The sequence below is a fragment of the Cervus canadensis genome, chromosome 25 (genome assembly GCF_019320065.1).
Source record: "Cervus canadensis isolate Bull #8, Minnesota chromosome 25, ASM1932006v1, whole genome shotgun sequence".
Classification (NCBI taxonomy): Eukaryota; Metazoa; Chordata; class Mammalia; order Artiodactyla; family Cervidae; genus Cervus; species Cervus canadensis.
The window spans coordinates 969,926-993,596 of record NC_057410.1 but is presented as its reverse complement, the minus strand read 5'-3'; the positions used below and the strand labels follow the sequence as shown (position 1 = coordinate 993,596).

At 49.4% G+C, this 23,671-nt stretch overlaps 3 protein-coding genes across 3 annotated transcripts; 2 read left to right on the top strand and 1 right to left on the bottom strand.

Annotated features, from left to right (window-relative positions):
• The first annotated feature begins 2,929 nt into the window (after positions 1-2,929).
• On the top strand, positions 2,930-4,997 carry APOF (apolipoprotein F). The gene is made up of 2 exons (XM_043446856.1): positions 2,930-3,107; positions 3,337-4,997. The coding sequence occupies exon 2, from the start codon at positions 3,375-3,377 to the stop codon at positions 4,296-4,298; it is 924 nt and encodes a 307-aa protein (XP_043302791.1). The 5' UTR covers positions 2,930-3,107; positions 3,337-3,374; the 3' UTR covers positions 4,299-4,997.
• Positions 4,998-5,354: 357 nt separating this feature from the next.
• STAT2 (signal transducer and activator of transcription 2) lies at positions 5,355-20,189 on the top strand. Its single transcript, XM_043446691.1, has 24 exons — positions 5,355-5,521; positions 7,257-7,400; positions 7,552-7,705; positions 8,052-8,147; positions 8,323-8,412; positions 8,504-8,579; positions 9,008-9,093; positions 9,257-9,405; positions 12,560-12,718; positions 12,813-12,905; positions 13,122-13,181; positions 13,571-13,591; positions 13,813-13,906; positions 14,288-14,335; positions 14,414-14,497; positions 14,644-14,742; positions 14,843-14,978; positions 15,099-15,151; positions 15,274-15,368; positions 15,933-16,069; positions 16,214-16,396; positions 16,626-16,683; positions 17,484-17,812; positions 18,096-20,189. Exons 2-24 carry the CDS (start codon positions 7,270-7,272, stop codon positions 18,236-18,238), a joined length of 2,574 nt encoding a protein of 857 aa, XP_043302626.1. The 5' UTR covers positions 5,355-5,521; positions 7,257-7,269; the 3' UTR covers positions 18,239-20,189.
• Positions 18,953-22,783, bottom strand: IL23A (interleukin 23 subunit alpha). The gene is made up of 4 exons (XM_043446692.1): positions 20,644-22,783; positions 20,317-20,418; positions 19,532-19,678; positions 18,953-19,416 (listed from the first exon to the last, which is right to left on the bottom strand). Exons 1-4 carry the CDS (start codon positions 20,803-20,805, stop codon positions 19,255-19,257), a joined length of 573 nt encoding a protein of 190 aa, XP_043302627.1. The 5' UTR covers positions 20,806-22,783; the 3' UTR covers positions 18,953-19,254.
• Positions 22,784-23,671: the final 888 nt, after the last annotated feature.

Here is a 23,671-nt window from a genome sequence, read left to right as displayed (position 1 = left end):
CCAGCAGTTTGGTAGTGTGTCTGTACAAACCAACCCCTCTTCTTTCTTCTATCTGCTCTCTGGGAACTAAGAGAAATAAAATAAATAGAGGGAAGGACCCTGAGCCCCTCCCTCTGGCCTGCTCCTTTTGGTTATCTATCAGAAGGGAGTGACAACACCAAGGAAGCTTTTACCACAACCACATGTAGGAACCTGTACTAGTCTCAGAAGGCATCAGATATCATCTTTACTGCTAAACCCTAGATGAAACTGCTTAACCCTAAACTCCCAACTTTTGGAGTATTGGTTAGATATGGAAAGAGTTACTACCCAGATGATGAATAGATTTTTTTTTTTTATGTTTTCCATTAGAATTAGAAAAGTGAGAAGTGAAAGTTGTACTGATTTCATTCAACTTACCAATATTTTCAGTTTCCCCAGACCTTCACCCAGTGTATCCTTTTAATGAGAACTTATTAAACGTTTTGGGGAGTCTCTTGCCAGAGATCATCAGTATTTTTACCTTACCTCTTCTCCCTTTCAGAATCTACAGAGGAAATTTCCCTCATCTCATGTATAGGTCCAGGGTAAAACCTTAGAACTTAGGGATATGGGGAAGGACTGCTGCTGCTGCTGCCAAGTCACGCCAGTCGTGTCTGACTCTGTGCGACCCCATAGACGGCAGCCCACCAGGCTCCCCCGTCCCTGGGATTCTCCAGGCAAGAACACTGGAGTGGGTTGCCATTTCCTTCTCCAGTGCATGAAAGTGAAAAGTGAAAGTGAAGGCGCTCAGTCGTGTCCGACTCTTCGCGACCCCATGGACTGTAGCCCGCCAGGCTCCGCCGTCCATGGGATTTTCCAGGCAAGAGTAGTGGAGCGGGGTGCCATTGCCTTCTCCTGGGGCAGGACTAGCAGGGCCAAAAAACGGACAAGGCCCTGTATTTGTCAGCATAGGACAAAGGTGAGAAGCACAAAGTCTGGGCTGGAAAGACATGAATAAATATTTGCGCGTGCTATGTCCTTCACTGTTTTGGATGCTATCAGCATTCTGGTCCTTGTGATTTTGGCTAGGGTAAAGAGGAAAGTGGGATACAACCAAAAAATCAAAACCGTCATTCCAGCCATGAAGATATCAAAGCAAAGATGTTTGGACTTTCTTGCTCCTCTGGTTTGTTTCTTCCTCAAAACAGTGAGGACCCCCCATAGCCCTTATGGGTGTGAGGTATGTTCAGGGTAACTGAAGTTTCTGAGGGCTGAGGCACTTCCGAGCTCTGGGCAGTCCTGGAGTCTCTTCCTCCCAAGCCTTTCCCCACTGCCCAGTCTGAGCGCTGCTTCTCTCCAGCAGGGCTGCTCCGGGACCCACCGTGATCCAGACTGTGCTGCTCCTTTGCTGTGTCTTGCTGTCCCCAGTGGCTGCCTTCCCAAGAAACGCCCAGGGAGGGGCCCCGACCTTCCAGCAGCCTATCTCAGAAATTGGGCATCCTCTGAACCTGCTCTCCAACCATATCCCTCTCCCAGATCCTAAAACCTGCCAGCATCTCTTGTATGTGGCCCCCTCCCCCCTCCTTAGCCCCTCTGCTTGAGCATCTATCCAACTCAGCTTTGGAGGTGGTCCTGGAAGAGGCTGGTTGCACAAGCTGAGGCTCACATTCTGCAGATTCAGCTTGTTAAGACAGGAGAAAAGGCGCTGGCGGCGGCGCGCCCGGGTCCGCCGGCCGGTCCGAGTGCGCGCCCTGAGCCGCGCGCCGCTAAAAAAAAAAAAAAAAAAGACAGGAGAAAAGGACCGAACCCCTCATCCGTGAGAGCAAAAAGCACAACAAAGGAAAAGGCACTGGCAATGCTAAAGTCATTCTGAGGAATCTTGGGGGACCCCCAGGGAGGACTGGATGAATCAAAAACTCAGCTACTTACCTTGAGAGGTTTATTAATGATGGTGAATACAACCCAACCCTTTGGGCGGGCCGGTCTGCCAGTTAACCTGGATGACGATTGAACTCGCTGAGAAGCCATCTCCCATGTTGTGTAACACAATTCAGACCTTTTGGAATCAACCTCTTCTAGAACTGCCAGTATGAGTCTTGGGAACTAGTTGAAGAATTAGGTAAAAAGCTTAAAACATCCCCAAGTTAAGAGCCTCTCAATGTCTATGGATGACGACAACATGATTTATAAAATGTTCTACAGCTATTCTGAAGTGCTTTATGGAGAAACTGATTCAGGAACTTGTCCAGATTCTTTACTGCAGATATTCAATGCCACACTGTAAACAGGTCTGCTCTCCCAGGACGGTGTTCAAAGATGGGACAGGGACTTCGCTGATGGTTCAGTGGTTAAGAATCTGCCTTCCAATGCAGGGGACGCAGGTTTGATCCCTGGTCTGGGCACTAAGATCCCGCATCCCACAGGTTAACTAAGCCCATACACCCTCAACTATGCACCACAACTAGAGAGAAGCCCACACAATGTAACGAAGACCCTGGTGCTGGAACAAATACCAAACATAGGCAAATAAATAAATAAGATGGGACACAGTAAGTAGGCAGAAATGTTGGACACTACTTAGAACAGATATACTCTATTTCATCCCAGTGCTGGCTTTAACCTTGCCCTTCTCCACCTGGTAGCTCTCAGTCCTTATTTCACTTTCTATTTTTCATTTTTTCTTTCAGTTAGCATATACTGTGCCTGTAATACATCTCAGCATGAGAAGCATTTGAACTTTTTTCCTCATCCATCCCCCTGTAATAAATCCCCAATGAGACACTGTAGCTTGCTAATTTAATTTTTAAACTGAAAAGAGAAATAAAAGGGAATCATAGACATCTAATCTCTTCTGATTCTGGGTCTCCCAGCTTCTATCATGAGCTAAAGTGGGAACGTGGCAGGGATTGGTTGGAAATGCCAAATGCCAAAGTTTTTAGATACTGAGGCCAAGTGTGGGACAAGTGCACAAAGTCTGAGAAGCCAGAACAGAGGAACAAATATTTGCAGAGATTACATCTCTTACTGATACTAGAGGAAAGCCAGTACATCTGCTCTCTTCGTGGGGCAGAGGAGTCGGCAGAACAGGATCGAGGAGCTACCAAATCCATCAAGGCGGTCTCACTTCTGAATCACTGGACTGTGTGGTAATTTGGAGCTCCTTATAAATGGGTGGGAATCATGCTGAGGAAGACCTGAAGATGGAGAAGGTCAAGTGGGAACAATTGGGTTGAGTTTCCTGTTTTTTAGTCCTTTAGCTAAAAAAGATCAGAAGTTTGGAAGTAACAGGTGAGGTTCGCCCTGAGTCCTGGGCTCCTTTCGGACCACAGCCCTTAAGGAGACAGTTTGTATGTTTCTGGTTTCTCCTCTCTCCAGTCCACCCTGCTACGAACCTGCATGGTCTCAGACTCATCATGTTACCAGTTGAGCTACTTCTTTGCTGCTTCCTGCTGCACACTGCAGACGCCATTTCATCTGGAAACCAGACGGATGTCTTACTACATCTTCCTTCACCCTTGGAATCCTCGCTAACTTCCTCATACCCCTTGTCTTGCCAGACCCTTCTTCCCAAATCCCTCCCTGGCTTCACTCAGATGGCCCCTCTCACCAGGTTCCTGGTGAGCCTGCCACTGACGATCGCCCTGGAGAGAGCTGGTTGTCAAGCTGATGTACAGGTCCTGCAGCTTCAGCTGTACCGCCAAGGGGGTGTAAACGCTACACAGACCCTCATCAGACATCTGCAAGAGCTGGAGAGAAGCAGAAGCAGAGGGAGGGGAGTGTCAGTAGATGCTCTGACCTCTGCTCTGCAGCTGTGGGCTGGAGAGAACCCAGGCCCACGGAGAGCCCGACGGTCGCCCTCCGCCAAAGACTGTGAGCAGGAGCAGGAGCAGAGTGTGCACAACATAGCCCAGATGTTGCCGGGAGTGGGAACCTTCTACAACCTGGGCACAGCAGTGTATTATGCCGTTCAGAACTGCCCGGACGTGGCCAAGGCACGAGGCCGAGACGGGGTCATAGATCTGGGATATGACCTTCTGACGGCCATGGCTGGACCGTCACGGGGACCCACAGGGCTAGCGATCGGCATTGCACTTAAACCTGCACTGAAGGCTGGGGTTCAGCGGTTGATCCAGTATTACTATGAGAGAGAGGCAAACACCCCTCCACCAGAGACCAGCGAGGAGGTCTTGGGGAGCACCTCAGATATGAGTGAAGTGGAAGAAACAACTGTCATGGCCCCTTTAGTGTCAGAAGTAGTAAGTTCAAATCCATGCTGGGGGTGGACCTTATTCAACAACTGTGGCTTAGATCCTAGGTATTGGAATATTAGGATATAGAAGAAGGTGGTAGGAGCCAACTGTTAGGCCTCCACCCTTTCACTGACAGAGGGCCTAGGTTCAATCCCCGGTCAGGGAACTAAGATCATGCAAGCCATGCAGCACAGCCAAAATAAAAAATAATAAAATAAAAAGATAGTGACCTCTGACTAAAGAGAATTCAATCCAGTCCACTTAATCCAGCAGAACTCTCTCCGATTCCTTCCCTTCTATAAACTACAATCCATAACCAGATCAGGATTAAGTGTTCTGAGATGACAAAAAGGCAAAGAAAGAGGGGAATGAGAAGAGCTAACGTTTTTCTGCTCACCTTTTGGCGATGTGGCCAAAAATAAATAAGTAAATAATAAAAGAAGGTGGTAAACACTGATGACTAGACCTAGTATCCTGTAAGTTGTAATGTGTGTGTTCAAAATCCAAATCTCTGATTTCTTATCAAGGAGAAAAGCAGTACTGTAACGTGTAAGAATTTTAAAGTTTGTGGTTTGGAATCAGAGGATTTGGCTTGGAATCCAGGCTCCACTTGTCAGAGCTTCAGTGACCATTGACTAGTAACTTATTTCTCCAAACTCAGTTTTTTAAAATTTCTAAAGTGAGGGTAATGATTTGCATCTCAATAGGTTTCGTGGAAATTAGAAACGGCACGCTGTACTAATGCTTAGCACCGTACCAACAATAAAGCAGATTTTGTCATTGTTACTGTTGTCGTTACTTGAGCCCTCCCCTTCCCGTCCCAAAGTGTCGCAATTCCGCCCGCTTCTTAGATCAACGCCTCCAAGATCTTGAACTAGTCTCGGTTCCGCCGAGTGGGTTCTGCTTCTCGGAAATCAGCTGTTTCAGTCCTGAGCAACTCTGCTAACCGGGCTCCTCCCTCCGCACGCACGGGGCGGGGCTTACTTGAGCCCGCCCACCGATTGCGGGCGCTGGGGGTGTGGCTTCGGCTCCTCCTGCCCCGCCCCTCGGGGAGGCGGTGCTGTGGTGGCGCCAATGAGCTCACGGCCTGGGGAAGCGTTTGGCTGATTGGCAGCCGGTGCCGAGGTGCCCGTCTGGAAGTGAAGAGCTCTGAGATTCTGCCTCTTTCTCAAGCCTGCGGAAAGGGGGCGGGTCCGAGACGCCGGCAGAAGCCGAGGGCGTGTCTGGAGGCCCTGGTGCCGGAACGTTTCTGGCGACCGGAAGCCTGGGCCGGAGCTGCTGCTGGGACCTGGGCCTGAGACCCTGACCAGGTACTGGCCTTGAGGGGGCGCGCGGGGGTGTAGGTGGAGGCGCAAGTTTTCTCCTCAGATGGAAGGTAGGCCCGGGCGGGTACACCCCGGAGGGGTCAGACTCTGTTTCCAGGTAGAAATAGGAGCTGTCGCTTGCTGCCCCTCCTGGCCAACCTAGGGGTCCAATCGTAATGCCCCATTCCAGAAACACCCCTGCTTCCAAGACCCGAAACCTGGCGTTGTTGCATTGGTTCAGCGTCTTGGCCAACACTTACCTTTTGGTCTGTGTGTGTGTGGTTTATTGGAGGGTAATTGCTTTAGAGTATTGTGTTGGTTTCTGCCATGTATCTGCGTGAATCAGCCATTGGTATATATGTGTCCCCTCCCTCGCGAACCTCCTCCCACCTCCCACCCCATCCCACTCTTCAGGTTGGTCTGTGTTATTTCTGATCCTCAGCAAAAGAAAAAAATTACAGTTCAATTCAGAAAAGCTTGTGGAGAACAAAATGTGCACCTGAACGAGTAATAGGTAACTGGAGAAAGAAGAGTTTTTAGCCCTTAACCTCCGTGTTTTGCAATCTATTTAAGAACGCCAGGTTTTTTGTTTTTATTTTTCATATTTAAACCTCAGGGTTTACTTGCTGCTTTGCTTTATTAATACAAGCTGATTAATTCCTTAGGAACTGAGGCCTGGTCATTTGTTTTTTTTTTTTTAAAAGCAATACAAATACAGAGTTTAAAAAGTCAAGCTCTATTAAAAGGGTTAAAATGGCGGAGTCCCTGCCCAATTCTTTTCTTCCCCTGTTCCTACTTCCAGAAGAAGAAATGATTACTGGTGGAAAAGAATCTTTCCCACCCTAAGCATTTGATTGTAATTAAATCATGTGACCTTTTCTTAGCCCACAGAAGGGGGTGTTTATTCTTTTCTGTTAGGCTTAGGCTGCAAGAAGTTTAGATTTTCTAAACAGACAGATGGCAGTGGGCAGGGAGAGGTAAGGAGAACAGTTCTTCACCCAGCCTGTTTGGTGACCGGCAAAAACCAGTTTTGAGTGAAATTGGTTTCACTCAATTGAAATTTGTGTGTTGATTATCTCACAAAGTTGATAATCCACATGAAGAATTAGAAATTGACAGAGGTCATAAAAGTGTCATAGTCCTAGGGATTGAGTGACCCCTTCCACAGTGTTTAGGCATCTTAAGCATCTGGTAAAGAGTGGAGCTCCTCCTTCCAACTGGGAGAGCAGTTTATCTCCACGGAGGTTTCAGCCTCTGATAAAAGGTTTGGGGCCAGCAGGGATAATGCTGAAATAAAAACTCAAGACTGACTTTTAAATGGTCTAGCATAAGTGTGTACAAAACCAAGCAAATGCATGTATAAGTTCACTGGGGAGATAAATGAAATAAAGATTTTGGAAATACCATTACTGATTGTTGAAGTTGGGTGACGGGTACATGGATGATCCTTGTACTACTCACTCAACTTTGTTGTGTATTTGAAAATTACCACTGAAACAAAAAAGGCCTACACATTGGAGCTCTTAAATAATACTCCATGGAAAAATATGCACCAAACTGGTAATACTGGTTACTTCTGGAGAGAAGGAAAAGGGACCAAGATTGGAAGTGGGATCAATCTAGACTTTAATTTTTTTCTTGCTGGTATGGTTTAATTTTTAAATTTGTAATAATAAATAATCATGAGACTGTGGATGATTTAGTCCAGCAAAATTTCCAATTGGGAACCTGCATCCTTCAGGCTCAGACCCCAGATGGCGCAGTGGGAGATGCTCCAGAACCTTGACAGCCCATTTCAGGACCAGCTGCATGAGCTCTACTCAAACAGCCTCCTGCCGATGGACGTTCGGCAGCACTTGGCTGTCTGGATTGAAGATCAGAACTGGTGAGGCCTTCTGGGAATCGGGGGGGGATGAAGAGAGTGATTTCTTTCTCCTGAGCCCCCAGGATCCTGGAGACACCTGGAAGGGGTTGAAAGGCCTCACAATAGTACCAGTCCTGCAGACACACTCATCCTTGTTCTTCCTGGTCCCCAGGCAGGAAGCCGCGCTGGGGAACGATGCTGCCATGGCTAATATGCTATTCTTCCACTTCTTGGACCAACTCAACTCTGAGTGTGGCCGATGCAGCCAAGACCCTGAGTATTTTTTGCTACAGCACAACTTGCGAAAATTCTATCGGGACATTCAGGTACTCAGAGGAGCGGGGGATAACACAGTAGGAATGGGAGCTGAGTGAAGAGGAGGACTTTCTGGATATGGAATGTGGAACAAGACCTGGAGGTTCAAATGGACAGGAGAAGATTTGGGGGGAAAAGGACAGAGTCTGGATTTAGGGGATCCCTGGAAGAGAGAAGGGCAGAGTCTAGATGATCCTATTAAAGAGGCTAGGGTTTGAGGAACCAGTGGTGAAAACGGGTAGGGCTTGGGATCCTGAAGAAGGGGAGAATACCGAGGTCACCAGTGGGGAGGGTCTGAGGTGGTAGTTCATTGATGGCAGTTGAGTTCTATCACTTCTTCCTCTTTTCCTACTGCAGGCCCTTCCCACTGGCTCTACCCAGTTGGCTGAGATGATCTTTAACCTCCTTCTGGAAGAAAAAAGAATTCTGACCTGGGCTCAGAGGGCTCAGCTGGTGAGAACAATTTGGTAGTGTGTTGAAAAGCTCCTGCAGTAGAGAGGGACCACGCGAAAGACTCAGGAAATTTGCCTCAGAACAAGATCTCTCCACATCCTGTGGTTTAATTTCAGGTCTGGATTTTAGGGGTGACAGGTCAGAGTTGAAAAGTGCTCATAGCCTTTTATTTCAGGAGCAACGAGAGCCAGCCCCTGAAGCACCTGGGGAGAGCCAGCAGCATGAACTTGATTCCCGGATCCTGAAATTACAAGCTATGAAGGAGGTTGGTAGATGTGGCAAGAGCCAGGGTGGGCAGGATTCAACCTGCCTCCTCTCACCGAGGCAGCCTCACTGGGGTCTCATCTCTTCTGCAGAAGCTGGTGAAATCCATCAGCCAACTGAAAGACCAGCAGGATGTCTTCTGTTTCCGATATAATATCGAGAAATCAGGTAGACAGCACTTTGGGGGGTGGGGTGCCTACCGGGAGGCGGGGGGTAGAGTAGAGCAGAAGGGAAAAGTCCCAGTAAGTGGTGATCACTTGTGGCTGCATCTTGCTGGTTATAGTCCTGCTGCCCTGCAACGCTGGAAGTGACAGGGTATGTCGTAGAGGTCAGGGTAGTGATGTAAACCGAGGGATAGCTGGTGAAGGTTGGAGGAGGTGTTTGGGAAACTGCCTTGGCCGATGGAGTGGGCTTCTGTTTCTAGCAAGGTGATGCAGTTTGCCTGAGGGCCCAGAGGTGCCTGTGCTTCTCCTGGTTCCCCTTCTTCTCCCTTTGAAACTCCCCTCTCCTGCCTCTAGTTGAGGTCTGGGTCAGGGAGGAGAGGGGGAGGAGCCCTAGGTCTGAGCGCTTGTCTCCCGCCCTCTCCTGCCATCCAGTGAAGACACCTTCTTTGGACCCCCGTCAGACCAGACGGATGGACATTCTTCAGGAAACACTCAATGAACTGGACAGACAGAGAAAGGTGGGAGTCAGAGGACAGAAGGAGTGGGCAGCAGGGAACTGGGGAAAAGGAGGCATCAGGAGCCCTGGCTTCCTGGCCTTGGTTCCTTTGTCTCTTCACGCCTCGTTGGATGGTGGAGGGTAATGGTGAGAGGCTCTCAGTACTTACTTTATGTCTGCCATAGGAGGTGCTGGATGTCTCCAAAGCACTGCTAGGCCAGTTAACTACCTTAATTGAGCTATTGCTGCCCAAGTTGGAGGAGTGGAAAGTCCAGCAGCAGAAAGCCTGCATTGGAGCGCCCCCTGTCGGAGGGTTGGAACATCTGGAAAAGTGGTGAGAGGCCGCTCCCCCACCTCACGCTGGCTCACCTGTCCCTAGTCCTAACTGCCGCCTGTGCTTCGTAGATTATAAGGCCCTGAGTGAGCTTCTCCGGTGGCTCAGTGGTAAGGAACCCACCTGCAATGCAGGAGACCCGCATTCAGTCCCTGGGTCGGGAAGATCCCCTGGAGGAGGACATGGCAATCCATCCCAGTTTTCTTGCCTGAGAAATCCCATGGACACAGGAGCCTGGCAGGCTACAGCCCGTGGGGTCACAGTCAGACACGATCGAGTGACTGAGCACACACACAATGGCCTCTTTATGACGAGAGACACCGCCCTCCTTAATCTCTACTCCCCAGAATGGTCTCAGCTCCCTTGTCTGACTGCGGCTACATGCTGCTCTTCATTCTCACCACCCAGCAAGCCCAGAGCCCAGTCTTTGCTTTGGGGAAGATAATGAATTGATCCACAGTCCAATTTTTCCTGCCTCTTTAATCACCAGAGAAATATCTTTTTACCTTTTTTTAGTGCAATGAATATAATGCCGCGAAAAAAGGAAAAGAAAATTACCTGTTACCTTAATATCCAGTTGTAGCTACTATAATATTATTAAACAAAAATTGAAATGTATTGTTCAAACTACTTTGAAACCTGTGAGTTTGTTTTTTTAACTTAGCAGTATATAATATTTACTTGTGATATGGTTTTTTTGGCCATACCACACGGCGTGTGGGATCCTCATTCCCCAAGCAGGGATCAAACCCATGCCCCTTGCAGTGGAAGCCTGGAGTCTTAACCAGCAGGGAAGTCCCTACCCATGATACTTTTAATAGATGGGTCATAGTTCCCTTTATGGGGGTAATATAATTTAATTAATAAATGCCTATATTTGGATATTCGGGTTGCTTTTAATTTCTTGCTATTGTTTTCTAGTAAACTATCTTATATTACCTATTGTGATGTAAAAAAAATAATGTGTCCTTCAATATATTTGATTTGAAAGATACCTATTATTTAAATATTTTCTCATGAGAAAATTTATTATAATTTAATCTATTAAACGGAGAAGGCAATGGCACCCCTGGAAAATCCCATGGAGGGAGGAGCCTGGTAGGCTGCAGTCCATGGGGTCGCAAAGAGTCGGACACAACTGAGCGGCTTCACTTTAACTTTTCACTTTCACGCATTGGAGAAGGGAATGGCAACCCACTCCATTGTTCTTGCCTGGAGAATCTCAGGGACGGGGAGCCTGGTGGGCTGCCATCTATGGGGTCGCACAGAGTCGGACACGACTGAAGCGATTTAGCAGCAGCAGCAGCAATTTATTAAAAATATACCACAGGGAACTTCCCTGGCAGTCCAGTGGTAAGACTGCACCCTTCCACTGCAGAGGCCATGAGTTCGATCGCTGGTCAGGGAACTAAGGTCCTGCATGCTATGTGGTGCAGCTGAAAGTTTACAAATAAATAAATAAAAATACATCACAACTGTTCAGGTAAATTGAAAACAGGTGTGTAGGGTTAGGGTACAGGATAAGTGTTTAAATTACAGTTGCAGGATTGGCAAACTAGGGCCTGGGAGTGGTTTCTTGCCTTTTTTATTTTTGGCTATGCTATGCTGGCTTGTGGGATCTTAGTTCTGTGACCAAGGACAAACCCATCTCCTTTACAGTGGAAGTGCTAACCACTGGACTGCCAGGGAATTCTCGATTTGTCACTTTTGTGCCGTAGTAAACAACCTCTTGTGTGTTTGCATGTGTGCTGAGTTGTGTCCAACTCTGTGTGACCCCATCGACGGTAGCCTGTTAGGCTCCTCTGTTCGTGGAATTTTCCAGGCAAGGATACCGGAGAGCGTTGCCTTTTCCTCCTCCAGAAATAACCTCATAGTTACATCTTTATTTACAGCCCTAATTTATTTCTGTAAGTTATTGGAAGTGATATTCCCAGGTTGGAGAATATATCTTCTTGGTGGTGGTGTTGTTATTGTGTTGTTCTTTTATTTCATTGTTTTTATTTACAAAGAGCTTTATTGCTTTTTCTGATTGTAAATATATGCCAATTGAAAAAATTTCAGACTACTGAAAAGAGGAAAAGAAGTAAAAATTATCCATCTGCATAATCTGATCATGCAGAGGTACCCACTGTTAATGCTTTTGAATACATTTCTCCAGATTTTCCCTATGCATATATACAAATATACATCTGTTTTAAACAGAAGTCAGATTACACCATATACGTATGCTATCTTATATTTTTTAATTTAATATTTTTGGATATTTTCCATATTAAAATTTTCCACCTATTTTATCATTATTTTTAATGGTTTCATAGTATTCCACAATGTAACTATAACATAATTTATACCTGGGGATCTCAAAGAGACGAACATGACTTAGCGACTAAATTACCACCACATATACCCAATACCAACTGTTTCTAATTTTTCTATTACAGACAACAAAGCCATGAACTGTGACCATCTATCTGTCCGTTTGTTTGATTATTTCCTTAGGATGTATGTTAGAGATGGAATACTGTAAAACATATGTATATTCTTAAGGCTTTTTAAAAAATAGTTCCAAACTGTTATCCCAGTCTGTTTGCTTTTATGTAGTGGACAGTTGTTTTCCTGTTACCACATTGTCTATTGCTATTATTTCTTATTATAAAAACAGTAAAATATAGAAGTTAAAAGTATGAATTAAAAAAAAAAAAGTATGAATTGTACAGCCAGACTGCCTGGGGCCACATACAACCTCACTCCTTACTAGTTTTATGACCTTGAGCAAGTCACTTCACTCTCTCTCTGTGCCACAGCTTTATCCTCCATAAAATAGGGATAAAATGGTACCTACCTCACAGGGTTGTTTTAAGAATTAAATGCATGAAGATGTGTAAAGCACTTTAAAAAAAGTAGAGATCAAGCATCATGTGTTCGCTTTATTATGTTAATGAATCTTTTACTGGTTTTATATGTGAAAGTGGCTTTCATTTTCATTCCCTGCATTGTGGACAATGTTGAATAATCTTTCATACACTTCCTGGATTCTTTTTTTGTCCCAATCAGTTTATGACTTTCCACATAGTTAAAGAGGAGCTTTTGGAGCCTGTCTGGGGGTTCCAGGAAACTCACGATTCTTTCTTCCTTGGGTTGTGTCATCACCCAGGTTCACAGATGGAGCAAAGCTGTTGTTCCACCTGCGGCAGCTGCTGAAGGAGCTGAGGGAGTTGAGTCACATGGTCTCCTACGAGGGGGACCCTCTGAGCAAAGGTGTGGACCTGCGGGAGGCCCAGGTCACAGAGCTGCTGCAGCGCCTGCTCCACAGGTCTGGAGGCCGGGACAGGGACCCTCGGGGCCAGAGGGAAGGGGGCCGTTCTCACAGATACTGACCTCTGTGTATTCTCTCCACATCTCTCCAGAGCCTTTGTAGTAGAAAATCAGCCCTGCATGCCCCAAACTCTTCATCGACCCCTCATCCTCAAGACAGGGAGCAAGTTCACCGTCCGAACAAGGTTGGCATCTCAGAACTCACTCCTGCTTCCTTTTTCCAGCCCTCACACTGTCTGCTCTTTGGCTTCTCAGATCTTCTCACTCTGAGCTGTTTCTTCTCTCATTTCCCCTCGGTCCACTTACCTCTTCTCATCTCTTCCCTTATCTTTTTTAAACATCTGTTCTATCCAGGAGATTGAGGTTGACCACTTCCCCCCGTCTACCTCCCTCTCCTCCAGGCTGCTAGTGAGACTCCAGGAAGGCAATGAATCACTGACTGCGGAAGTCTCCGTTGACAGGTTAGTTGGGGCAGGTGAAGGGTGGGACCAGGAGGCGCCCAGGACATGGGGTGATGGAGTGAAGGAGACAGCTACCGTTCACAACCAGGCCCTTGGGCTGTGTTCTTTCCCCTTCCGTTGCTACCTCATAGAAATAGTTCATCCCTTTTGAGTCCTTACTGTGTGACATGTAGCTTGTCAAGTACTCAATTTAAAATTGTCACTGGAACCCCAGGAGTTAAATATTATCAATGCACTATTCAAATGAAGAAGTAACTTCAGAGAATTTATGTCTCTAGTGCAAGCCACATAACTGGTGAGCTATTTGAACTTAGGTCTGTCTGACCCCAAAGACTGAATCCCTTACTTCTACATTATTTTGCTTCCTAATGATTTTTTTTTCTTTTTAGGAATCCTCCCAAATCACAAGGGTAGGTACCTAACAAGGATGCTGCAGACTCTGTGCACTGCATGAGCTACACAGTCACGTGTGACTGTGGGCCTGCTGGGGACACAGACCAGGAGGAGGTTGATTTGTGTGGTGCATAGACAGAGAAAGGAGGGGGGAGGTCTGAAATGAAGTGGAACTTTTGTTATTTCCCTACCGGACTCTGCTCCTGACCTCCATGTATCTTCTTTTTCCTTGGAACAGCTTCCGGAAGTTCAACCTTCTGACCTCAAACCAGAAAACTTTGACCCCCGAGAAAGGCCAGACTCAGGGCTTAATTTGGGACTTTGGCTACCTGGTAAGGTGGTTAAGAAGGAATGCTTTTTTTTTTTTTTTAATATTTATTTTTGTTTATTTGGCTTGATTGGATTTTAGTTGCAGCACATGGCACCTTTGTGTGACACAGGATCTCTAGTTGTGGTATGTGGGCGTAGTTGCCCTGTGGCATGTGGGATCTTAGTTCCCAGACCAGGTATCGAGCCCATGTCGATCGGAAGGCAGATTTTCAACCACTGGACCATCAGGGAAGTGCCAGAGGGATGCTGTTTTAAGCTTGTAGTGCAGTGGAACAGGCTGGGGGAAGTTCCCAGGCCCTCGGAAGTCCTGAGGGCAAAACTGGGGTTCCAGGGGCCCTGGGGTCTCTTCTCTGGCATTCTTTCTCCCTGTCTTCCGTTCACAGACTCTGGTGGAGCAGCGTTCAGGGGGTTCAGGAAAAGGCAACAATAAGGTGAGGCCTGGACAGAGGGTTGGGGGCAGGAGGAAGTTGCTAGGGGCACTCTGATCACCGCGCCTTGTGTTGTCCCAGGGGCCGCTGTCCGTTACAGAGGAATTGCACATCATTAGCTTCACAGTCAGATACACCTACCAGGGTCTGAAGCAGGAGCTGACAGTGAGTGAAAATGAAGTGCCTTTGTGGGGAGACATAAGGAGGGGCCAAGCAGAAACCCTTCAGGGTAGGCTGTGGTCAGGCCCTTAGCAAGCATCTGCAGTTGGAAACCTCACATCCCTCGTTGGTGATTTCTGTCCCCTCCTCAGACGGACACCCTCCCTGTGGTGATTATTTCTAACATGAACCAGCTCTCAATTGCATGGGCCTCGGTTCTGTGGTTCAATCTGCTCAGCTCAAACCCCGAGGTAGGAGGTGGGGCCCGCCGGGGAGGGGAGGCGGGAGGGGCGTGGAGCTTGGTGTGAGGGCGCTGCTTCTGAGCCACCCTGTCCCCTCCCGCCTCTGCAGGACCAGCAGTTCTTCTCCAACCCCCCGAAGGCCCCGTGGAGCTTGCTGGGCCCTGCCCTCAGTTGGCAGTTCTCCTCCTATGTTAAGCGAGGCCTGGACTCAGACCAGCTGGGCATGCTGAGGGACAAGCTGTTCGGTACCGACACTTCTTTTCTCTCAGCCTTTCCCTAGCCTCTGTCTGCCCAGCCCTCCATCCTTTCTGCCCCAGGACCTTTGGCCTTGCCTCCTTCCATCATCTTGAACTGTCCTTCCACAGGGCAGAACTCCAGGACTGAGGATGCGTCCTTGCCCTGGGTCGACTTCATTAAGGTAATTCCCCGCATCCCTTGCAGCTGGGTCCCGGCCTGCAGTTACTGGCCCTTCCCCCAGCCCTCCCCCTCCACCCCCGGGGCAGCTCTGCACCCCTTCGTGCCTTGCTGTCCCTCCTCCAGCGAGAGAGTCCCCCTGGCAAGCTACCGTTCTGGACGTGGCTCGACAAGATTCTGGACCTGATACATGACCACCTGAAGGATCTCTGGAAGGACGGGTAAGGCCTCGTCAGTCTGCCTCCGGCCCGCTGCCTCCCGGGCTGGAGCGAGGACTCCGCGCGCCCCCGTGTGGCAGGGAGAGGGAGGGTGCGAGCCCAATGCCGGGTCACACCCCGCACGTGCGCGGCGGCAGTCTCCTGGCCTGCGTTTGCCAGGCGGCCGCAGCGCTCCAGAGCCCGCTAGGTGCCCTTGATGAGTTCGCTCATGTCACCCTTCCAGCCCTGCTGCGTGGTGGGTGTCGCCACCCTCAAGCGAGGACGTGAGGTTAAGGGAGTGAGCCCGGGGGGCGGTCTGACCCCACCCCTGAGCACCGCCTGCTGCACCGCCGGCCGCTCGGGCAGCGCTGTGCCTTTCACAGGGGGCTGTTCCCCCGAGTGCTCTCACTGAAGCGTCACACCTCCTTCAGCCCTGGGGGGTGGGGACTGTCAGTCCAGTGAAATGACCTGGCCAGCACGGAGCCGTCTGTAACAGGTTGGCCGAGCTGGGGCCCAGCCCTGGCACTCTGTCCGTCTGCACGGGGAGCCGGAAGCAGCAGGGCCTCACAGCTGCTCTCCGCGCTGCAGACGCATCATGGGCTTCGTGAGCCGGAACCAGGTGCGCCGGCTGCTGAAGAAGACTGTCTCCGGCACCTTCCTGCTGCGCTTCAGCGAGACGTTGGAGGGGGGCATTACCTGCTCCTGGGTGGAACACCAAGATGACGGTCAGCAGCCCCGCCGCCCCCCCAGCCTCTGCTTTCCTCCCCTCTCCTGCCCTTGGCTCCCTGCTCTGTCCCAGCTCCCTTGGCAGGTTTGGGGTGGCCCAGCCTCTCCGCTCAGGCCTGCCTGTCCCCCCGTCCGCTCCCCAGACGAGGTGCTCATCAACTCGGTGCAGCCCTTCACCAAGGAGGTGCTGCAGTCACTGCCGCTGACCAAGATCATCAGCCAGTACCAGATGCTGACGGAGGAGAACGTACCTGAGAACCCACTGCGCTTCCTCTACCCGCGGATCCCCCGGGATGAGGCTTTCGGGTGCTACTCCCAGGAGAAAAGTGAGAGCCACTGACGCGTTTCCCTTGCAGAGTGCAGGGGTCCACAGGCACCCGTTAGCACAGCTCTCCCGCGGCATCGTGGGAGAGCCAACGTCCAGAGGAGGGAAGGGGTCTGTCTGTGGGACGCTAGTCAGTAGGCAGACACGGCGGTCAGGACCACCTGCACTGGGGGCCCCGGGGCGCTGTGTCCAAGCCACTGACCCCCCCGCCTCCCGTCTGTCCCCCATAGTTAATCCCGAGGAACGGAAGAAATACCTGAAACACAAGCTCATTTTTGTCTCTAACAGGTAAGATATGAACTCCTTGCCCACCTTCCTTAACCCTTCTTGGCTAATACAGTGACCCAGACTGTCCCAGCTCGGGTCTCCTCAGCCTTCTCTCTTACCGACCCAGGCTCCCAGCCCTCTGGGGCTTTTTTCCTGCTCTTTCAGCCTCTCTTTCTTTTCCTGCTGCCATCCTTAGGTTGTCTCCATCAGGATTCCCTGATAATAATCGTCATCATCACTAACGTTAATGGACATCCACTTGATGCAAAGCATAGTACTAGATTCTTTTAGAACATTCCTTTTTTCATTTAATCCTTATGAGAACCCAGCCAAGCCAGAAATGGTAATAGCCACAGTTAATGAAAGCTCATTATGTGTCAGGCACTGGGCTAAAAGCTTTGTGTTCGTTTTCTTATTTACTAACTTCATAACAGTCCTGTGAGGCAGAAAATACTGTTATTACTGCTTCCAGCTGAGGAACCTGAGGTTTAATGTGACGAAGCGTCCTGCCTCGGGTACGTGGCTGCTCAGTAGTCCAAGTCTCTCAGGTTCCAGAGCCCTGATTTGAACCACCCTACTGCCTCCCAAGTATTCCCAAGTATGGTTGTTTAGGCTCAGAGAGGTTGGGTCACTTTGCCTGAGGTCCTCCAACTAGTAAATGATAAGATTTAAACTCTGGAAGCCTAATCCCAGAGCCTGTGGTCTTAAGCCCTCTGCTCTAATGCCTTTTTAGACTAGAAAGATAGCCTCTGCTTTCTCTGCCATTCCCCACTTCACCTAGACAACTGAGCCCTGCTCTTCCGTCTGTATCGGGTATCCAGACAGGTGGATGAACTGCAGCAACTGCCGGAGCTCAGGCTGGAGCCAGACCTGGAGTCATTCGAGCTGGACCTGGGGCTTGCCTCAGAGCCTGAGCACACGCCAGGCCTGGACTTAGAGCCGCTGCTGGAGGCAGGGTTGGATCTGAGCATGGAGCCCGTGCTGGGGCCCACACTGGAGCCCATTCTAGACCAGATGTCACAGGGAGTCCTAGAACCACACCTGGGGCCAGAACTGCAGCTGGAGCCTGTCCCAGAGCTCGATCTGCAGACCATGCCGGAACCGGATTTGCCTTATGATCTGAGACACTTGAACACCGAGGACATGGAAAGTAAGTGATGGTGTGCAAGCAGGGAGGAGAGGACATGTTGCCTTCCCCAGCTCCCCTCCCTCACTCACCACAGAAAAAGCCTGTGTTCTAAGCTCCTCATTGGAGAAAGGCCGATTTCCCTGCGATTGATTTCATTAGGAAATACACATGCCTCCCCCACCCCACCTAAGGCCCCCCTCAGGCCCTCTCTGGGCCGCTGCTGCCATCTTCCCTCACTTTCCCTGCTGGTCTGGGAACTCCTAGTCTGAGATCAGGGCCTGACTTCTTTCTCTGGACGATCTAGTCTTTAGGAACAGCATGAGGATTGAAGAAATCATGCCCAACGGTGATCCACTGTTGCCTTGCCAGAACACCACGGATGAAGCTGACGTCTTCAGCCCCAGCCACTTCTATGCAGATGGGCCCTTGAGCCCTTCTGACTACTAGGAGCTACATTTCCTCAGATCTTTCTGTGCGTTTGCCCCTCCTACTCCTCACATCAGGATGTTGCTCTCCAAGGATGGGACATGAGGCATGTGCCCCTTCTAAACTGGGTTAACCCTGGGGGGTGTGAGGGAGAAGCATAATATGGGTAAGGCAGAGGCAGCAATGCCTCAGAAGAGATGTTACCCGTGGCTCCGACTAGGAGCCTGCGGGCTGCCTTTGTGCCGGGAGGTACGGGCATTCAAGGGCAGGCCAGGACAGTTAGGAGGCACCTGTAAGGCTCAGGGCAGTGGCTTCTTTCCAGTATAGAAGGCTTTCAACATCTTAGTGACTGATAAGACTAACTCATCTTTCTGGAATGCCCTTTCTGCTTAAAGCAGCTCTGACTTCCGATCCCGCAGTGCCTGGGGACTCCTGTCATTGACCAAATACACTTTTGGCCAAGAAAGCAGGGAAGGAAGCCCTGGGCCAAGGAGCAAGAGAGGGCCAAGCTTAGGAGCCATACTTCCCAATTGCATTCCCTTGTAACCTCATTCAGCTTGCTCAGCCTTAGCAGGGATTATGGCCAAAAAGATCCCAGTTACTCTATATACCAAGGGGTCACGAGGTAAGACCCCTTTCCACCGTAGCCCTGCAGAGCAGAAGGATGCATTTTTTAGTGCTTTGGCCCTATTTTTCCATTCTGTTTCTTTTTACTGACAAGCCTAGACTTAGAGATCCACATAAATAAGTCTTTATTGAAAAAAGTACATAATTCAGTATAAATATAATAAATAATCCTCATCCCCAAGCTCCTGCCACTATAAATAATCCCAAAATTCCCTTCCCATGTAATAAATATTCAGCCTCTCCTAGGTCAACATCATAAGTCAGTCAGTTTTGGTAATTTTTCAACAGAATAAGTCTCATTAAAATTAACGGACTGATGAACTTGTTGGCTCACAGGTGTCCAGGTTGATAGACTGATCTTAGCGTTACTGAGCCATGGAGGTCTGGGTGCCATCCTTGAGCTTCTGGCTTTAGGGGCTCAGAGTTGCTGCTCCATGGGCAAAGACCCGGGCAGCTACAGCCACAAAGGCCTGGAGGCTCCGAAGGATCTTGAGACGGAGAAGGAGGCGCTGCCATGGCTGGCTGGGAGTAGGGCTTGGCGTCTGCTCAGTTTCCCAGTGGTGACCCTCGGGCTGAAAGGACACAGGACACCATCAGAGAGGACTCTATAAGTCGTCACCCCACCCCTACCCCAGGCCCCGTCTCTGACACCTGCAAGCCCCTCTCCTCCAGGCCCCTAGTTCATACCTGCAAGAGTTCCCTGAGGCCCAGTACGGAGGCGTGAAGCTGGTCCACAGGGCCATCTGGGAGTAGAGAAGGCTCTCCTGTGAAAATGTCTGAACCCAGCAGCTTCTCGTAAAAAACCAGGCCTTGATGAATCCTTTGCAAGCAGGACTAGGGGGGAAAGAAAGCCGTGAAAGAAAACGGATACGGGGACTTCCCAGGCGGTCCAGTGGTTAAGATGCCACGCTTCTGCTGCAGGGGCCATGGGTTTGATCCCTGGCTGGGCACAGCACAGCTCAGCCAAAATCAAAATGAAAGAAACAAAACAGATCCCTTCTAATTACTCCACCAAAGACTCACCTGATATTTACCATTCTTAAGACATGGCTGTGATCTGAATGTTTGCGTCCCTGTGAAATTCATATGTTGAAATCCTGACCCCCAGTGTGGTGGTAGGAAATGGTACTTTTGGGAAGTTACTAGGTCATGAGGATGCAGCCCTCATGAGTGGAATTATTGCTCTTATAAAAGAGACCCACAGAACTCCCTACTCCTTCCCACAATGTGAGGAGACAAGAAGTCTGATCTGGAAGAGGGCCCTCACTTAACCACACCGGCACCTTGACCTCAGACTTCCAGCCTCTGGAGCTGTGAGAAATAAATGTCTGTTGTTTATAAACTACTGAGTCTATGGTTTATTGCTACAGCAGGCTGAATGGACAAGGACAGATACAACTTGACTCATTCACCACGGTGTCCAGCTCTGTCTCCAGTCCCCTTTGCCTGGGGGCCCAGCCTCGTCTTTGTACCTGACTGTTGTCCCTGAGTCCTTGTGGATCACAGCCGTCCTCACACTGGATACGGGGGACATCCTCTGTAGTCTCATCACCTCCTTCTTCTCTTGGTAGATCCTGAAATGGGGGAGGGGTGGGAAGAGTAGAGAAGTAAGTACTCTCAAACCCTACCTGGACCTTTGGGTCCTCACTCTCCCTGGATCCCTTCTCCAGGGGTTCTCTCAGCCACGGTTCTCTCTTACCGCCGATGGCTTTCAGCCCTCCAGCGTCCACCCCAGGCCACAGCGTCGCCACCACAGCCCTGGAGCGCTCAGACCGGCTCTGGGGGCCGCCGCCACTCACCACATGTCCCATTGGTGGGTGTGCCCTCCAGGCCAGCACGCAGAGTTGCCGTGAGAGCTGTTGGCCCCGAGCCCAAGCGGGGCCGCCGGCCTCTGACACAGCCCGGCCCTGAGCTGTCCAGGGCAGCAGCAGCAGCAGCAGCACGGCTCCGTCCCCCAGCATCTCGTGGCCTGCCTCTCCAGTCCGCCTGGCTGCGTGCCGTGCAGTCCTGTGGGACCTCTGTCCACTTCCCCTTGCTCTGAATTCGATTCTGTCTGTTCTGTGCTCACCGTGCTTCTGAGCTGCTTCCTGTGGATTTTCTCCCCTTGTTCTCTGAGTCTCTTTTTAAGGTCCCTGCATTGTGAGACCCGCCCTTTAAACTAGCAGGTGACTCACAGCAGGTGGGATTCCCCTCCTGCATCATCCCCCTCCGTGGGGAGCCCAGGTAAGTAGCCTCAGTTCCAGGGGAGATGAGTCGTGTGGTGGCTGTGGCTGGAGGCCTGGGATGAGACTTCTGTGTGACGCTCTCCAGGAATCAAAGTGGCCGAAGACAGGGGGAGGGGTGGGAACAGCAAATATTTAAATGAATCTAGTCTCAACTTCCTTCCTGTTTAACCTTCTCATCTTTTTGTGTCTCTAAGCTATATTAGCCCTCCCTTCAAACCTAATTTCCTCACCTCCTGCCTGAGTAAAAAACCAAAACAGAGGCAATCCCTTATCTCCCAATAGGATGGCAAGCTCAGTTTGGAATGAAGCTGGGTTCCCACCTGATGCCCTCAATCCAAGAATTAAGAGGGCTTCTTTTTCTCTGTTGAGAAGTGTTGTTTTCACTAGGAGAGAATGGACATGAAGGCATTTTGTGAACTGGGAAGCCACATCTGTTCAGTATAAGGTATACTGCTCCCTCACTTCAGGCCTCACTCTGGAGGCTGGGGGGGGGAGGTGCTGTTGGGAGGAGAGAGCTGTTGCTAAGAACCATCTGATTCCTCAACCTTAGTGGCCCAAGTTTCTTGGGCTCTGTGGGGTTCAGGTGATTTGGGGATAGGGGACACCAGTGTGTAAGTGTGGTCTAGAAATCCAACTGGAGACATCCTATCACCAAGCCCTTCACCATGGCTAGAAAGTCCAGGGTTCTCGCTAGTTGAAGGTGCACTGTGTCAGCGACCCTGGCTGGTCCTTCAGCCTGTTGCATCCATGGGTAAAATCCGCTGATACCGATTTCATCACCATCCCTGATGCAACACTCAGTGAAACAGCTGAGACTGTGAGGTTGGGCGTGGGAGTGGAGGGTGGCCCAAATCTGGGACTGTCCCCACCCTAGTGCAGGGTCCCAGGACAATCTGGACGTCAGAATGAGGCCATTGATGACCACACAGATGGCTCCCAAAGCCTTTCCAAGAGGTTGACCCTTTTTCTCTGAGAAACTTACTCTCGATAGAGGTCTCCATTCCCTTAGGACTATTCAAAACTGCCCAGTGAAATTTCTGATTCAAATGTGACTCTGTGGTAAATCCACCCTTGGGATAAAACATTACCAGCCTCAGAGATGTTATCTCAGTTTGAGTGAGAAATGGCTTGCCTTCTGAGAAAGGTGGATATGCATGAAATAAGGAAATTGGGGGTGGGGTAGGGGAGCTCACTTCACTTTTGTATAATGTCTCCCATGCTTTTCCCACCTCTAGTTCCCATTCTGGGAGCCATTTAGGATAGGAGATGGAAGGTGAAAAGGAGGAGGAGGAGGAAGTGGAACCCTGGGGGATGGGATGAGAGGGACAAGGGTGAGTTGGAAGCACGGGGCTTTGTTTCACTTCCTGGTGCTTTGGGAGTTGGGTAGGAAGCAAGGTTGGTGGGGTGACTGTGGGACTGTTGTGTGACAGGAACTACTTCCAGGACTATATCTGACCTGGAGCTGCAAGGAGACCTTGACGTCAGCAAGACCTCAACCGTTATGCAAATTATATTGACAAGACACTCCCAAGCAGGCCTTTCCAGTTGGATGCCTGGACACCAAATCCAGCTGAAGTTTCCCCAGGTGGTTAGTAATGATGGCTTCTATCCAACTCTCACTTTACACCAAATACTTGGTTTAAGCACTTTTCATGTATTAACCCATTTAATTTTCACAACAGCCCAATGAGATGGGTACAAATGAGGAAACTGAGGTGCAAAGATAAGTAACTTACCTAAAATCTTTATTAAGTGGCCAGAATTACCACATAGACTTCAGATTCTGCATTCTCATTCTATTACATTGGATGCTGTGAGGGGACACTATGCATCTTAATAAAGTAGCTCTTTTAGCTTGATGTTGCTGGTATCTCAGGCCTTGTAATTCTTACTGTTAAGTCTTAAAAAAAAAAAAAATTGGCTACACTGGGTCTTAGTTCTGGCAAGGATCTTTGATCCTTGAGGCATGAGAACTCTTAGGTTGTGGCATGAGGGATCTTGGGATTCCCTGACCAGGGAACAAACCCAGGCCCCTGCATTGGGAGTGCAGAGTCTTGGCCACTGGATCACCAGGGAAATCCCTATTAAGTCTTTCTTAATTTGAGACCTAAATATGGAAATTTCTCAAAGTGTAGGAACTGTCCCTATTACTCAGCACCCATATTTTTAACAAGATTTTAAATCTAGGGACCTCTGAAGTCACATCAGTTTGAGAAACCCTCTGAGTTAAATGTGTTTTTCTCTCGGTCTATGACCTCTAAGCCTAGAATCCTGAGTCAGAGAATCCTGAATCAGAGGGGTTTTAGACTTAAATGTCATAGACCAAGAGAAAAACACGTTTAACTCAGGGGGTCTCTCAAACTGATCTGACTTCAGAGATCCCTAGATGGTGACTTCCTTTGTAGCTCAGTCGGTAAAGAATCTGCCTGCAATGCAGGAGACTGGGTTCGATTCCTGGGCTGGGAATATCCCCTGGAGAAGGAAATGGCAACCCACTCCAGTATTCTTGCCTGGAGAATCCCATGGACAGAGAAATCTGGAGGGCTAGAGTCAATGAGGTCGCAAAAGTCAGACAGGACTTAGCGACTAAACCACCACCACC

Bases quoted from the DNA above. Each gene is read 5' to 3' on its own strand.
- APOF (XM_043446856.1), top strand. From the start codon at position 3,375: ATGTTACCAGTTGAGCTACTTCTTTGCTGCTTCCTGCTGCACACTGCA.
- STAT2 (XM_043446691.1), top strand. From the start codon at position 7,270: ATGGCGCAGTGGGAGATGCTCCAGAACCTTGACAGCCCATTTCAGGAC. The intron at 9,406-12,559 runs GTGAGAGGCCGC...GTCATCACCCAG, and splicing joins TTGGAACATCTGGAAAAGTG to GTTCACAGATGGAGCAAAGC. The intron at 14,743-14,842 runs GTAGGAGGTGGG...CCGCCTCTGCAG, and splicing joins TGCTCAGCTCAAACCCCGAG to GACCAGCAGTTCTTCTCCAA.
- IL23A (XM_043446692.1), bottom strand. From the start codon at position 20,805: ATGCTGGGGGACGGAGCCGTGCTGCTGCTGCTGCTGCTGCCCTGGACA. The intron at 20,419-20,643 runs GTGAGTGGCGGC...CCCCCATTTCAG, and splicing joins ACCCACCAATGGGACATGTG to GATCTACCAAGAGAAGAAGG. The intron at 19,417-19,531 runs GTATGAACTAGG...GTGTCCTTTCAG, and splicing joins GCCTCAGGGAACTCTTGCAG to CCCGAGGGTCACCACTGGGA.